At 41.6% G+C, this 17,213-nt stretch overlaps 1 protein-coding gene across 2 annotated transcripts in view; it reads right to left on the minus strand.

Annotated features, from left to right (window-relative positions):
• AKAP6 (A-kinase anchoring protein 6) overlaps window positions 1–17,213 on the minus strand; it is a 439,319-nt gene that overhangs the window by 192,910 nt on the left and 229,196 nt on the right. For both annotated transcript variants that reach the window (XR_012851289.1, XM_075843564.1), the window contains exon 7: window positions 14,359–14,513. Coding sequence is in view for 1 of the 2 variants with exons in the window: in XM_075843564.1 (XP_075699679.1) it covers window positions 14,359–14,513 (155 nt within the window). In the remaining variant the exon portion in view is untranslated. The remainder of the gene's footprint in view (window positions 1–14,358; window positions 14,514–17,213) is intronic.

The following is a 17,213-nucleotide window of genomic DNA, read 5'->3' on the forward strand; positions in this document are numbered from 1 at the left end:
TTGCACCATACGCTGCGCATTAACGCCTTCGCGCACCACGACTTAATAGCATGTCGTGGTGCGGGGGTTATATATGGAGCGGGCTCATGCGCTGCGCCCGCTCCATATTCTGCAGGTGTCAGCTGTATATTACAGCTGACACCCGGGACTAATGGACAGGAACAGCGATCGCGCTGTTACAGGAGCCTGTAAAAAATTATATTATACTGCAATACATTAGTACTGCAGTGTATTGTACAAACGACTTAATGATCGCTCGTTCCAGTCCCCTAAAGGGACTTTTGGGAGGTTTCCACTGTTTTGGTACCTATGGGGCTTTGCAAATGCGACATGACACCAGAAAACCATTCCAGCTAAATTTGAGCTCAAAAAGCCAAATATTGTTCCTTCCCTTCTGAGTCTTGCCGTGGGTCCAAACAGCAGTTTATTACCACATATGGCGTATTGCTGTAATCAGGACAAATTGCTTTACAAATTTTGGGGTGATTTTTCTTCTTTATTCATTGTAAAAATTTTCATTTTCACGGCCTAATTCCACTAAATTCAGCAAAAAAAACTGTAGGGTCAAAATGCTAACTATACCCCTAGAAAATTCCTTGAGGGGTATAGTCTACAAAATGGGGTCACTTTTGGGGGGTTTCCACCGTTTTGCTCCCTCCAGGGCGTTGCATACGCGACATGGCACTGAAAACAAATCCAGCACAATCTGCGCTTCAAAATCCAAATGGCGCTCCTTCCCTTCTGAGCTCTGCCGTGGGTCCAAACAGCAGTTTAGTACCACATATGGGGTATTGCTGTAATCGGGAGAAGTAGCTTTACAAGTTTTGGGGTGCTTTTTATTCTTTATGCCTTGCAAATATTATTTATTTTTATATTTTTTCAGAAAAAAAGTAGATTTTCCCTTTCACAGGCAAACTCCAATAAATATAGCAGAAGACCTGTGGGGTCAAGATGCTAACTATACCACTAGATAAATTCCTTGAGGTGTGTAGTTTCCAAAACCGTGTCACTTTTGGGGGATTTCCACTGTTTTGGCACTACAAACCCGACATGGTGCCTAAAATATATTCTAAAAAAAGGAGGCCACAAAATCCACTAGGTGCTTTGCTTCTGAGGCCGGTATTGCAGTCCATTATCACACTAGGGCCACATGTGGGATATTTATAAAAACTGCAGAATCTGGGCAATAAATATTGTGTTGCGTTTCTCTGGTAAAACCTTCTGTGTTACAGAATTTTTTTTATTACAAATGAATTGCAGCAAAAAAAATAAACATTTGTCAATTTCCCCTCTACATTGCTTTAATTACTGTGAAACGCCTAAAGGGTTAAGAAACTTTCTGAATTCTGTTTTGAATACTTTGAGGGGTGCAGTTTTTAATATGGGGTGATTTATGGGGTCTATCTAGTACATAAGGCCCTTAAAGCCACTTTAGAACTGAACTGGTCCCTGTAAAAATCGCCTTTTGAAATTTTCTTGAAAATGGGAGAAATTGCTGGTAAAGTACTAAGCCTTGTAACGTCCTAGAAAAATAAAATAATGTTCAAAAAACGATGCAATTATAAAGTAGACATATGGAATATGTGAAATAGTAACTATTTTGTGTGGTATTACTATCTGTTTTACAAGCAGATACATTTAAAATTAGAAAAATCATAATTCTTGCACATTTTCTTTAAATTTTGGTGTTTTTCACAAATAAGCAATGAATTTATTGACCAAATTTTTCCACTAATATAAAGTACAATATATCATGAGAAAACAATCTCAGAATCGCTTGGATAGGCAAAAGCATTCCAGAGTTATTACCACATAAAGTGACACATGTCAGATTTGAAAAAATGGGGCTGGTCCTGAAGGCCAAAATGAGCATCGGTCTTGAAAGGGTTAAATACCTTTATAGCCTGGTACTTAAAAAAAGTTGGATAAATAAATCACACAAAACAGTGTTTTTTTTTAATATCTTATAAGGCCATGTTCCCATGTGTCAGATTTCATCCCAAATCTGATGAAAATTTGCATCTGATACATGTGTATAGGTATTCTACAACCCCGTTCACATGCTGCTGAAAATTTCAATGTGGATTTTCGTCCGTGGCATGGAAAATAAATCTCGAGAATAAGTAGTATGCTACTTATTCCCGCAGATTCTACATGGACAAGCTGGCAGATTTTCACATGTGGATTAGCTCCATTCAACGGGGCTAATTTTCATATGGATCTGTGGCCCATTAAATTGCACATCCGCAGCAGAAATACAACATCAACCTCTGCTGCTGATTCTATAGAAAATGTGTGTCACATTTGCTTTTGGCAAATCCGACCAATGTGATCATGGCCTAATTAAATCAGGTGACCTAACCAGTAAAAGTTTGCAAACATATACAGAGGCCAAATCTACAAATCTACAGTGAAGGAAATAAGTATTTGATCCCTTGCTGATTTTGTAAGTTTGCCCACTGTCAAAGACATGAACAATCTAGAATTTTTAGGCTAGGTTAATTTTACCAGTGAGAGATAGATTATATAAAAAAAATAAAAAAAATAACATTGTCAAAATTATATATATTTATTTGAATTGTGCACAGAGAAATAAGTATTTGATCCCTTTGGCAAACAAGACTTAATACTTGGTGGCAAAACCCTTGTTGGCAAGCACAGCAGTCAGACATTTTTAGTAGTTGATGATGAGGTTTGCACACATGTTAGATGGAATTTTGGCCCACTCCTCTTTGCAGATCATCTGTAAATCATTAAGATTTCGAGGCTGTCGCTTGGCAACTCGGATCTTCAGCTCCCTCCATAAGTTTTCGATGGGATTAAGGTCTTGAGACTGGCTAGGCCACTCCATGACCTTAATGTGCTTCTTTTTGAGCCACTCCTTTGTTGCCTTGGCTGTATGTTTCAGGTAATTGTCGTGCTGGAAGACCCAGCCACGAGCCATTTTTAAATGTCCTGGTGGAGGGAAGGAGGTTGTCACTCAGGATTTGACGGTACATGGCTCCATCCATTCTCCCATTGATGCGGTGAAGTAGTCCTGTGCCCTTAGCAGAGAAACACCCCCAAAACATAATGTTTCCACCTCCATGCTTGACAGTGGGGACGGTGTTGTTTGGGTCATAGGCAGCATTTCTCTTCCTCCAAAAACGGCAAGTTGAGTTAATGCCAAAGAGCTAAATTTTAGTCTCATCTGACCACAGCACCTTCTCCCAATCACTCTCAGAATCATCCAGATGTTCATTTGCAAACTTCAGACGGGCCTGTACATGTGCCTTCTTGAGCAGGGGGACCTTGCGGGCACTGCAGGATTTTAATCCATTACGGCGTAATGTGTTACCAATGGTTTTCTTGGTGACTGTGGTCCCAGCTGCCTTGAGATCATTAACAAGTTCCCCCATGTAGTTTTCTGCTGAGCTCTCACCTTCCTCAGGATCAAGGATACCTCACGAGGTGAGATTTTGCATGGAGCCCCAGATCGATGTCGATTGACAGTCATTTTGTATGTCTTCCATTTTCTTACTATTGCACCAACAGTTGTCTCCTTCTCACCCAGCGTCTTACTTATGGTTTTGTAGCCCATTCCAGCCTTGTGCAGGTCTATGATCTTGTCCATGACATCCTTAGAAAGCTCTTTGGTCTTGCCCATGTTGTAGAGGTTAGGGTATGTGCACACACACTAATTACGTCCGTAATTGACGGACGTATTTCGGCCGCAAGTACCGGACCGAACACAGTGCAGGGAGCAGGGCTCCTAGCATCATACTTATGTACGATGCTAGGAGTCCCTGCCTCGCTGCAGGACAACTGTCCCGTACTGAAAACATGATTACAGCGAGGCAGGGACTCCTAGCATCGTACATAAGTATGATGCTAGGAGCCCGGCTCCCTGCACTGAGTTCGGTCCGGTACTTGCGGCCGAAATACGTCCGTCAATTACGGACGTAATTAGTGTGTGTGCACATACCCTTAGAGTCAGACTGATTAATTGAGTCTGTGGACAGGAGTCTTTTATACAGGTGACCATGTAAGACAGCTGTCTTTAATGCAGGCACCAAGTTGATTTGGAGCGTGTAACTGGTCTGGAGGAGGCTGAACTCTTAATGGTTGGTAGGGGATCAAATACTTATTTCTCTGTGCACAATGCAAATAAATATATATCATTTTGACAATGTGATTTTCTTTTTTTTAAAATATATAATCTATCTCTCACTGGTGAAATTAACCTAGCCTAAAAATTCTAGACTGTTCATCAGCAAGGGATCAAATACTTAATTCCTCCACTGTACATCTAATGGTACCTAACTAAACATGAAAATATCAAAAGGAGCTAACTCTCTTCAATGTTGTTAAGTAGGGTGTCAGATAGAATTAGTACAAGTACTTGAGGACCCCATGCAAGGCAGAAAGCATGTTAGACAGTAGAAATTAGAGTAGAAAGAGCTATTATCAGTAAAGTATAGGGACGAGCGCTCATTACTACGATTGCTCGTTCCCATACATTTCTATCATGTCGGCAGCACATCTCCCTGTTTATACAGGGAGATGTGCTGCCGACAACGATAATATTTTCTGCTGCAGAATCAATACGATCAGCTAATGAACAAGCGTATGCTCGTTCATTGGCTGTTCATTGCCATGTTTACAAAGGGCAATGATCGGGAAGGAGCGTTGTGTGAACATTCCTTATCCTGATAATTGGCACGTGTAACAGGGGCATAGCTAGGGGGGCAGGCGGGGCATGTGCCCCGGGTGCAACTTAGAGGGGGCACCAGGGCCGCACCGTCCATGACGGCAGCCTGCTGCCTCTCTGAGGGGTCGGTGGCGCCACTGAAACCAGCCGCCGCCACCCCCTCCTGCACTATAATTGTACCTGCATCTATAGGACACAGGTACAATTAGAAGCAATGAATGGCCGGGTACGTTCCGTGCCTGACCATTCAGCGCCTTTTTATGAGTGAAGCGGTGTCGTTGAAAGGCGCTGATTGACAGGGAACGTCATTCTGCCCTGCCAATCAGCGCCTTTCATAGATGCAAACGGTGCGATCACGTCATCACGCTGCTTGTGTCTTTCAACCCCAGGTGACCTGCGCAGAAGACAGCAGGTCTCCATTGCCGCCGGATGGCGCGCGAACGAGATTAAGGTGAGTTTGTATAGTTTGTTTTTTTATCCTAATAAAAAAAGTGTGTGGCATTATCTACGGGGGTGGCTTTAGCTACAGGGGGGCTTTATCTATGAGGGGCTTTATCTATGGGGGGCTATATACTGGAGTGGGCTATATGTGGAGCAGTATTTATAGGGGGAGATATATGTAGGGCACCATCTACAGGGGGCTCTATGGCAGGCACTATCTACAGGTGTACACGGTGTGTGTGTGTGTGTGTGTGTGTGTGTGTGTGTGTGTGTGTGTGTGTGTGTGTGATACAGTGTATGGTGCTATTATAATTAGAGGTGCAGTGTATGGCACTATTATATTTAGGAGCGTAGTGTGTGGTATAATGAGAACTTTATCTTTGTTTATAGGAAATGTTTGTAGAAATGTTTGAAAAGTGAGAAGCTGAAGACATCTGAGCAGAAAACTGAAGAAATGGGCTGTGACCGGGAGAAGTCATCATAGAGGTCTGGACCAGATGGAGAAAAATAACTAGAATCTGAGACGTCACCAGTGAGTCACTTAATGTAAATGTTTATTCTGCCTCTAACCAGTACTGTAGTCACTGTATGATCTTCAGCGAGATGATCGGTGGTATGACTATGATATTATTTTTTTGGGGGAAACAGCAACTCCCAGCATATCCTTACCATTGTTCGGACCATGCTGGGAGCTGGAAACAATTTAGTGCAAACCTATACGGCAGGGGTTGCACTAAATTGAGCTGTATTTGTGCTGGTGTTTTATATATGTAACGAGCTTTGTTCTGGAGCTGTATTTATGTACTGAGCTTGGTTCTGGTGCTGTATATATGTAATGATCTTGGTTCTGGAGCTGTATTTATGTACTGAGCTTTGTTCTGGTACTGTATATATGTAATGAGCTGGGTTCTGGTGCTGTATATATGCAATGAGCTTAGTTCTGAACAGAGCTTGGTACTGGAGCTGTATTTATGTACTGAGCTTTGTTCTGATGCTGTATTTATGTACTGAGCTTTGTTCTGGTGCTGTGTATATGTAATGAGCTTGGTTCTGATGTTGTGTATTGCTTGTAAAATTGTGGAAAAGAAATGACACGTTATTGATTGGTAGAGAAAACAAACATGGCGAGGTGGAAGGAGATGTCGGGAAAGAGGTTGGGGGGAGGGTGCGCCAAACTGAATCTTTGCCCCGGGTGCTGGAGAACCTAGCTACGCCTCTGCTTGTAAAAGGGCCTTAAGAGTTAGCAGATTGTGGGGGGGGGGGGGGGGTTGAAATGGCAGATTAGAGTGTGGAACGGGAAGAAAACATTCAAGACCTCAGGGACAGCAGATCACACAGGCTCAGTGAAGGAAGGATGGAAAGCGCACGCTCAGTCTGTAGGGGGAGAGGACACACACAGTGGCGTAGCTTTAGGGGTTTGCAACTGCGACCGGGCCCCTAAGCCTGGGGGCCCCGCAGAGAGCACATTCAGTTGGGTTCAATGCTGGAGCCTTGCTCCAGCATTCACTGTGCCCCGAGCGGCTCGGCGCAGGCAGGCACGATATAGTGACGTCATCGCACCTGTCTGTGCTGAGTCACTCACAACACAGTGCAGAGGAGGAGAAGGATCTCCTCCACCCGTCGTGGGAAAGGGGATAGGTAAGTAATTATGTTATTATTTTTCTATTAGGTACATACATATGGGGGCATTATACTGGGTATGGGAGGGGGGGCTCATATGGTAGCTTCTGAGGGGGCATTATACTGTATGGGGGCATTATACTGTTTTGGGCAGCTATGGGGGCATTATACTGCATGGGGCAGCTATGGGGGCATTATACTGCATGGGGCATTATACTGTATGTGGCAGCTATGGAGGGCATTATACTGTATGGGGGCTTTATACTATAAGGGGGCATTATACTGTATGGGGCAGCTATGGGGGCATTATGCTGTATGTGGCAGCTATGGGGGCATTATACTGTATGGGGGCTTTATACTATATGGGGCAGCTATGAGGGGCATTATACTGTATGGGGCTTTATACTGTATGGCGCAGCTATGGGGGCATTACACTGTATGGGGGCATTACACTGTATGGGGCAGCCATGGGGGGCATTATACTGTATGGGGCATGGTGTATGGGGCAGGTATGGGGGCATTATACTGTATGGGGGCATTATACTGTATGGGGCAGCTATGGAGGGCATTATACTGTATGGGGGCTTTATACTATATGGGGGCATTATACTGTATGGGGCAGCTATGGGGGCATTATGCTGTATGTGGCAGCTATGGGGGCATTATACTGTATGGGGGCTTTATACTATATGGGGCAGCTATGAGGGGCATTATACTGTATGAGGCTTTATACTGTATCGGGCAGCTATGGGGGCATTACACTGTATGGAGGCATTACACTGTATGGGGCAGCCATGGGGGGCATTATACTGTATGGGGCATTATGGTGTATGGGGCAGGTATGGGGGCATTATACTGTATGGGGCAGCTATGGAGGGCATTATACTGTATGGGGGCTTTATACTATATGGGGGCATTATACTGTATGGGGCAGCTATGGGGGCATTATGCTGTATGTGGCAGCTATGGGGGCATTATACTGTATGGGGGGCTTTATACTATATGGGGCAGCTATGAGGGGCATTATACTGTATGGGGCTTTATACTGTATGGGGCAGCTATGGGGGCATTACACTGTATGGAGGCATTACACTGTATGGGGCAGCCATGGGGGGCATTATACTGTATGGGGCATTATGGTGTATGGGGCAGGTATGGGGGCATTATACTGTATGGGGGCATTATACTGTATGGGGCAGCTATGTGGGGCATTATACTGTATGGGGGCATTATACTGTATGTACTTTATATGTACTAATACATTTTTCCTGTGGCCATAATCATAGTATTGTAGGGATTACTAGAGTTATGCAGGGTTATTTACACTATATTTTGCTTTATGTGATGTATTTTTCCATTTCCATCAATTGGTCAATTATCACAGTGAATTCTCATTTTTTTGCTTTACCAGCGCTGGTTTTATTCCATTTCACATCTACACCTTTTGTGCTTTCCATGAAAAATACATCATATTTTCATACAGTTTATGTGTGTGTTGTCATAACTTTTTTTTATGTGTTATTTGTTTTCTGTATGTTAATTGATTTTATTTGTATTGGCACTAGATTGACACATACCCTCATGCTTGGATAGGTTAGTCCCTGCTGACATTTATACTCCATGGGGCACCTCCCAGTAACCTCCAACCCTCTCCCAACTTGTTTGGACACTTTTACATACGGTGACCAACTTACCACTGCCACCTCTTGCCCGCCACCACCATTTTAACCTTCGGACACCTCCTCATGTTCTCCCAGGTAAAATGCATTTACGATCAACGTCTTCAGGCCTCTCTCTCCCTCTATACAGTGTCCACCAAAAGTGAACACCCTCATAACTTTTGAACGGCTCGAGTTAGAGGGTTGAAATTTGGTGGGATTTAATGGGGTCATAAAATCTACCAGTTAACACACAAAAAACACCCCAACCCCCTTGGGCAGTAAAATATTAAATGGCACGGGGGGTCGAGTGGGGGCTCATTTGAAAGCTCTTTTCAATATGAAAGCAATGCCGCAATCAATTTTGAGATATGATTTTTTTCCCACTGAGATATTTAACTTTAAAGTTATCATCTTTATTATCGGGTACCGCCGGTGTTAGCATTACCCAAAATGTACCGCGCGGGTAAAATCCTAAATGCGTGTGTGTGTGTGAGCTTGGGAATGTGACATCAAGGTGACTTTAAATTACTATTATTACAATCGGTATCGGCGATACAAAATGGACCTTGTTTACGATTGTAACATGATTTCATGTGTATACATTTCGGTAGTCGCTTGTGAATTTCAGGGAGCGCTAATTCGGAGAGTAATTTTCATTTTTGTACATTTCTATTGTCATATCACAAAATGCATTTGACCGAAACGGAAAGGATCACTTTATTGATGATGAGAGGGTATGGCAAAGAAAAATTAAGATCCTACCGAGAAGTAGAGGCTTTATTCAATGCCACTTATCCTATCCGTGATCCAATTTAATTGTCAACTGTTAAAAGAACTGTTCATCGTTTCGAAATAAACCTTTCGAAAGAGACATTAGAGGGTGAAGATTGTGAGGAGGTTGAAACCTTGTGGGTGGAATTACAAAGGGAGGTAAACACTGAAAAAATTACATTCGGTGTAATCTATAGACCCGCCAATATAACTGAGGAGATGGAAGGTCAGCTATATAAACAGATTGAGCGGGTTGCACAGGCGGGTACAGTAGTGATAATGGGAGAATTTAATTACCGGGATATTAATTGGTGTCATGGTTCGGCTTCACCTGCAAAGGGGAGACATTTCATCAACGTGTTGCAGGAAAATTTTATGGGCCAGTTTGTGGAAGACCCGACTAGAGGTGAAGCTCTGTTGGAGCTGGTCATTTCTAATAATGCAGAACTTGTTGGGAACGTCAATGTTCGTGAAAACCTCGGTAACAGTGATCATAATATAGTTATATTTTACATATACTGTAAAAAACAAACACAGGCTGGGAGGGCAAACACACTTAATTTTAAGAAGGTCAATTTCCCAAGGTTGAGGACTGCAATTCAGGATATAGACTGGGAAGAACTAATGTCAAATAATGTTACAAATGATTAATGGGAGATTTTCAAATCCACTTTGGATAATTATAGTGCAAAATTTATTCCTATAGGTCACAATTAAACCCCACATGGCTTACCTCCTTCTGTAAAAATGGCAATACATGACAAAAAAAAGGGCATTTGAAAAATACAAATCTGAGGGTACATCTGTAGCCTTTGTAAATTATAAAGAGCTTAATAAAATCTGTAAAAAGGTAATAAAATCAGCAAAAATACAAAATGAAAGGCAGGTGGCCAAGGATAGTAAAACAAATCCCAAAAAATTCTTCAAGTATATAAATGTTAGTAGAGTTGGTCATAGGGGATCAAGAGAGGGCAGAGTTACTAAATGGGTTCTTCAGCTATGTATATACAACAGAAGAAAGAGCAGCTGATGTAGCCAGTGCCAGTACTGTTAATATATCAGTTGATATACTGAATTGGATGAATGTAGAGATGGTCTAAGCTAAATTAAACAAAATAAATGTGCACAAGGCCCCGGGACTAGATGCGTTACACCCTAGAGTTCTTAAAGAGCTTAGTTCAGTTATTTCTGTCCCCCCTCTTCATAATATTTATAGATTCTCTAGTGACTGGTATAGTGCCAAGGGACTGGCACAGGGCAACTGTGGTGCCTGTTTACAAAAAGGGCTCTAGGTCTTCCCCGGGTAACTATAGACCAGTAAGCTTAACATCCATTGTGGGGAAAATGTTTGAGGGGCTATTGAGGGACTATATACAGAATTATGTGACAGAAAATGGTATTATAAGTGACAGCCAGCACGGTTTTACATGGGACAGAAGCTGTCAAACCAACCTGATTTGTTTTTATGAAGAGGTGAGCAGAAGCCTAGACAGAGGGGCCACTGTGGATATAGTGTTTTTGGACTTTACAAAGGCATTTGACACTGTCCCACATAGACGTCTAATGGGTAAATTAAGGACTATAGGTTTAGAAAGTATAGTTTGTAATTGGATTGAGAATTGGCTCAAGGACCGTATCCAAAGAGTTGTGGTAAATGATTCCTACTCTGAATGGTCCCCGGTTATAAGTGGTGTACCCAAGGGTTCCATGCTGGGACCACTATTATTCAACTTATTTATTAATGATATAGAGGATGGGATTAATAGCACTATTTATATTTTTGCAGATGACACCAAGCTATGTAGTAATGTTCAGTCTATGGAAGATGTTTGTGAATTGCAAGCGGATTTAAACAAACTAAATGTTTGGGCGTCCACTTGGCAAATGACGTTTAATGTAGATAAATGTAAAGTTATGCACCTGAGTACGAACAACCTGCATGCATCGTATGTCCGTATGTCCTGTTCCATGTAAAACCCCCTCAAAAAACAAGGGGGCACTCCCTCCGTCTGGAAAAAAAAAGGTGCAATCTGCAGAGGCGACAAACCTTCTTTACTGTGAGAACTGTGAATTTATGGAATAGTCTACAGCAGGAGCTGGTCACAGTAGATGGCTTTAAAAAAGGCTTAGATAATCTCCTAGAACGAAAAAATATAAGCTCTTATGTGTAGACATTTTTTACTTCCCTTTTCCCATCCCTTGGTTGAACTTGATGGACATGTGTCTTTTTTCAACCTTGCGAACGATGTAACTATGTAACTATGAAATAACCGGTTCAATTAAAGACGCACCAAGATCCGGAAAACTCAAACATGCTAGTAATGATGAAAAAGCTTTAGATGTTCTGCTCACTGTACATGATAATCCTCATACATCTGTCTCGAGTGGAGCACACCAAGCAACTACCGAAATGTGTACACATAAAATCATGTTACAATCGTAGACAAGGTCCATTTTGTATCGCCGAGACCAATTGTAATAATACGTAATTTAAAGTCACCTTGATGTGGCATTCCCAAGCTCACACGCAGACGTGCCCACACACATTTAGGATTTTACCCGCGCGGTACATTTTGAGTAATGCTAACACCGGCGGTAGCCGATAATGAAGATGATAACTTTAACGTTAAATATCTCAGGGAAAAAAATCTATCTCAAAATCGTTTGCAGCATCGTTTTTGTATTGAAAAGAGCTTTCAAATGAGCCCCCACTTGACTCCCCCGTGCCATTTAAGATTTTGCTTCCCCTGGCCCAGCTCACCGCCCCCAAGGGGGTGGGGGTGTTTTTTTTTGGCATTAACTGGTAGATTTTATGACCCCATTAAATCCCACAAAATTTCAACCCTCTACCTCGAGCCCTTCAAAAGTTATGAGGGTGTTCCGGAACTTTTGGTGGGCACTGTATAAATATGTATATTATATTATATATCCCCACCTTAATGAGCCACAATCTACCCTGATGAAGGTTTGTGGCCAAACGCGTTGGGTGTGTAAGTGGGCTCCTGGCACATTTCTACTGGTTACCCCATTGTTCCTCTGCAATTGAGCTTGCCTGTTAATTTTTCTACCTTTACCTTTGACATTTTACCCTTACCTTACCTTTTGGGACAAACTTTTTTTTCCCTTATGTATGTGTTTTCGGGGGTCTCTTTTTCAGCAGACTATTTACAATATATCATTCCATGGTATATGTAGGTGTTATTGCCAGTAGTCCACTCAAAAATTGTTTGTCTGTGTGGAGTCTTCTTAAATATCCCTTCTTTTTTATGCGATTATTATGTCTCAATAAAATCATGTTTTTTATATGCTTAAACACTTGTGGTCTTTTAATACTGTCATTCTTTGGTGTATTTATTTGACAAAAATACCTAATTCATAGTTAAAGAGGTTTTCCCATCAGGGACATTTATGACATATCCACAGGATATGTCATAAATGTCAGATAGATGCGGGTCCCACCTCTGGGACCTGCACCTATCTCTAGAATGGCGTCCCCTAAACCCTGTTCTAGCTTTTTGTGCTCACGCTGCCTCCAGGCCACTTACTGATTACATGGTCGGGAGTTACGGAAACAGCGTAACTCGCTAAGCTACGCTGTTTCCGTAACTCCCATAGAACTGATTAGTAGTTACGGAAACAGCGTAGCTCGCATGCTACGTTGCCTGTGTAACTACCATTCACTACTATGGGATTTACAGAAACAGCGTAGCTCAGCGTGCTACGCTGTTTCCGTAACTCCCGACCATGTAATCAGTAAGTGGCCAGGAGTCTGCGTGAGCAAAAAAAGATAGAACAGGGTTTATTCTAAAGATAGGTGCGGGTTCCAGAGGTGGGACCCGCATTTATCTCACATTTATTACATATCCCGTGGATATGTCCAAATGTCCCTTATGAAAAAAAACTTTAAGCTTGAAAGAGTTGAAAGGCCAACAAGAAAGAGTAAGTCTAGCAACAAGATGACTAGATAAAAAAAATTGCCAAAAAAATAATCCCAAAACAGTAGTCAAAACAAATTAAGACACATATAATTATATAAAAATAATGATGATTATAATAATAATAATCATCATAAAAATATGAAAACTAATTAATAAGTCTCCAAGTTCTGTCTAAAATGCAGAATAGGTACAACTTTTTATCTTTTTTAAGATCAGTATCAAAGGTCAGACCCTAAATTCTGTGTTGAGGGCATGTACACTAGACACATATGCCTGTATCCTTGTGTATGCTTAATTTTAAACCTTAAATCTGTAGATCAGTCTGGGAATTCTTGAAAGGCAATCGCTCTACTGCATTATGATTCTGAGGACAAAATAATCAGCATTCAAAATATTTTACTGCTCTGAGGGGGACCATTTAGGAGGGGACGGAGAGGAGGGGGGTTGAGGGGAAAACACCACACACAGTCAACAACAACAAGAACATATGCTGAAGGTAATAAGAAACAAGGCTTTATGGGTGCCAGGAGAGAGGAGAGCGGAGTATGTTTGTACAACTTTAATGACGCGGTATTGTTCATTGAGCGTATATTTGAAATATATTATACGTCCAAGGAGGAAAAATGGTGTCCTCTAAGGGTTCGTGTAAGCAAATAGTAAAAACTTTAACCCTTAAGATTGCAGAAAGGTCTGCAATGCACCACTTGCATAAAAAGCTGCATTAGACTGCAAATACTACTTTCCACTTACAGAGCACAAATGAGAACTGCCTATGCCCCCACCTACTTTTTCTTAATTAGTCAAACCACTCATTAGACACAGTCATGTGACTAAAATGTGTCAGAGAAGGGAATCATTATTATGATTTATTAAAGTAACAAATATTTTATGGCCCTTGTGTGTGACACCCATGGGACACGACACTTTGAGTTCTACTCCATAATGGAATACACACAATTATAGATGTGCAGAGATCCTGTGCATTACAGGCAACATTAACTCTTCACAGCCCATGATTTCTACACATGTAGTGGTAGAGACAAAAGTATTGGCTGAGTGTGAACTGCTTGCATGTCTTTTTATTTCTGTATTTTTAGTTTTTGCCTGTTCTTTATTTGGCACCTATAGGTACTTGCACCCAATACTTTCTATATGCATGTGTCTCACCTAGCATGAATACCTCCTATCAGTACATTCATAACAATGTCTCCCCTAGGTGACGACTCTTCTGTCTCACCTGTGATTCACTTACAACTTCTGGAAACTCATCTTTCTGAAGAATATCTGCCTTAATTGTATCAAGGGCACCCATAATCCAACCGTGCTGCCTCCGTATCTGTTTCTGGAGCTCCTTCCACTGTGCAGTTATCATCTGCAGCATCTCTTGGAATCCTATATAAAAGGTACAAAAATAATGATTGTGAGACAAATGCTCCGTATGACAGACTATGTGCTGGACAAAATGTCACCTGTATTGTACAAGCTGCAGACTATGTCCCTGTCCACAACGCAGGTGCTCAGTTTTTAAGTCTGTAGTTCTCATGGGTCATTAATATCTTGATCATATGGGGGATATTTAGTAAGGTAAATGCAATTAAAAATGGTGTTTACCTCGAATGGCTATTTACTCCAAACAGCTGTGACCATTTAGAAAACATCTGCAGCAATGCCAAAATTGTTAGCAGCACCAAGGTGGAGGACACTTTAACCTCTACAGAGGCTTACAGCTGGTGTGCTGTGCCTGACATAGTCCATTAGGAACGTTGTAAATCAGTTGTAAATATCTACCAGTAGCAAAACGTGTCAGCGTTTGTAAGACGCCAGTACTGCCTAGATTCCTGCCAGTACTTCCCATAGGAAATATAAAGAGTGCCCTCCAGCCTCATGAAGGTAAGAGAATTCTGTATTCTCTTAAGTGAAGGTATGCTCACACTGCTTATTTTCAGGCGTATTTCGTAATGTAAAGCACTCGTATTTTCTGTGAAAAACATTTGAAATTTGACTGCAAACAGCTTCCCATTGATTTCAATGGGAAATACACTGTGTAGATCAAATGAGGTGTATTTTTACGCTACTGAATTAAAAACATCTCATAAAAATACACTTTGTAAAAAAGAAGTGACATGTCACTACTTGAAATGTTTTACAAGTTGATTTTTCAGTGATATTACAAAAATCACTTTGAAAATACAATGAGCCTAAAATACTTGCCCACCTATAAGTATCTTAGTAATTCCTCCAACAGAGGAATTAAAAAATCACCAATAATTGATCCCACCTGAATAGCAAATCAAATACTCCTAACACAAAATACAGGCAGGATAACCAATATAATGCAAAATATCACAAAAAAGCAAAAAGAGGTTATGGCTAACCCATACCCCCAATAGTACCCGAAAAAGCAATATAAATACAGCACGGTGCCATTTCTCATTGCTTTTTAGTAATAACGAACCTGCAACTGTTCGCCAGAAAATTAGTTTTTAAGAAAATCTTCCAGCGGGAAGTATCACCTTCAACCATCTTTTCAACACATGAGGAACGGGAAGCCCTGAATACCCTACAAGATTTATTGGATGAACAAACACCAAAGGAACAAGGTAAGTTTCCAAAATCTCTCTTACACTATTCAAAAAATGTCCCCCTTTGGCGATGTACCCTAACATAGATTTATTTGTTAAGTTGGTCAGTAGTGAGTTCTGCCAGATTGCTGGTCGGGGTGGACGGGACAATTGTACACCCGCTATGAGACAGGCCATCATGGAACTTGGCAAGATGAGAGACATAGTAATTAAACCCTCAGATAGGGGTGGTAATGTCGTAATCTGGCCAACAATCCTTTATGAGAAGGAAGCCCTCTGCCAAATATGGGATAAAACATTATATAGAAAGCTCACCTTCAACCCCTTTTTGAAATTCAAAGCTGAGTTTAAATCTATTCTTGAGGAGGCAGTGGAGAGTGGGATTCTTACTAAACAACAATTAAATGGTCCTTTTCCAGAGAATCCAAGGGTAGACTGCTTTTACATGCTGCCCAAAGTATATAAAAGTGCAAACAATACCCAGGGACGTTCTAGTGTTTCAGGGATGGATAGTTCTTTGACTATTACTTACGACCTCTAGTTGAGTCTTTACCCTCCTATCTCAAAGATACCATGGATGTCCTCTGGAAAAGGGATGGGTTATACCTTGAAGGAGATATGTGCATAGTGACCTGCACCGTAGAATCATTATATACGTCAATTCGACATGAAGATGGGCTGGAGGCTGTACGATTTTTCCTTCTCACATCCAACATTGATCAAGAATTTGGTAAGCTAATTTTACATCTATTAGACTTTGCCCTCAAGCATAACTTCTTCATCTTCAGGGAGTCGTTTTACCTACAGCTCCGGGGAACTGCTATGGGGGCATCTTGTGCGCCCTCGTATGCAAACTTTTCCTGGGGCTCTGGGAGAAACGCATCTTCCTGATTGATCCTTCTTCCCTTGGTTGACAAAGTCCAGTCCTGGTCACGTTACATTATAGGTTGATCATGGTCTGGCAAAGCTCTAGCCATGAACTTTACAAGTTTTTTCATCATCTCAACTGTAACAACTTTAATATCAAGCTTGCATAAATAAGCGGACGTCAATCAATGGACTTTTTAGACGTCCAGTTTCATGTCGATTACAATGGCCTTCTCTCATCTGATGTTTTTGGGAAGAAAACTTCAAGAAACAGCCTTATACATGCATCCTCGGCTCATCCAACGAATCTAGGGGACAGCATTCAGACAGGTCTTGACGTATGAAAAGGATATGTTCGAAGGAGGATGACTTCGAACGACAATCCACCGACCTTATGAAGAGGTTCAGGGAGAGAGGATACAAGGAACGAGCCATAGAAAAAGGTTACAGGAGAGCCAAGGGAACTAAGAGGGAGGAACTACTAACCCCTAGGAGGAAGAAACAAGAGCCCCCAGATATGGGCCAGTTCATCACCCCCTACAATTCACAATGGTCACAAGTGAAGATGGCGCTGGAAAAATATTGGGATGTTCTCATGACGGACCAAACCTTACGCCTGTACTTACCTCCGAAATCAGCAATA

This window comes from Rhinoderma darwinii, chromosome 12, assembly GCF_050947455.1.
Source record: "Rhinoderma darwinii isolate aRhiDar2 chromosome 12, aRhiDar2.hap1, whole genome shotgun sequence".
Lineage (NCBI taxonomy): Eukaryota > Metazoa > Chordata > Amphibia > Anura > Rhinodermatidae > Rhinoderma > Rhinoderma darwinii.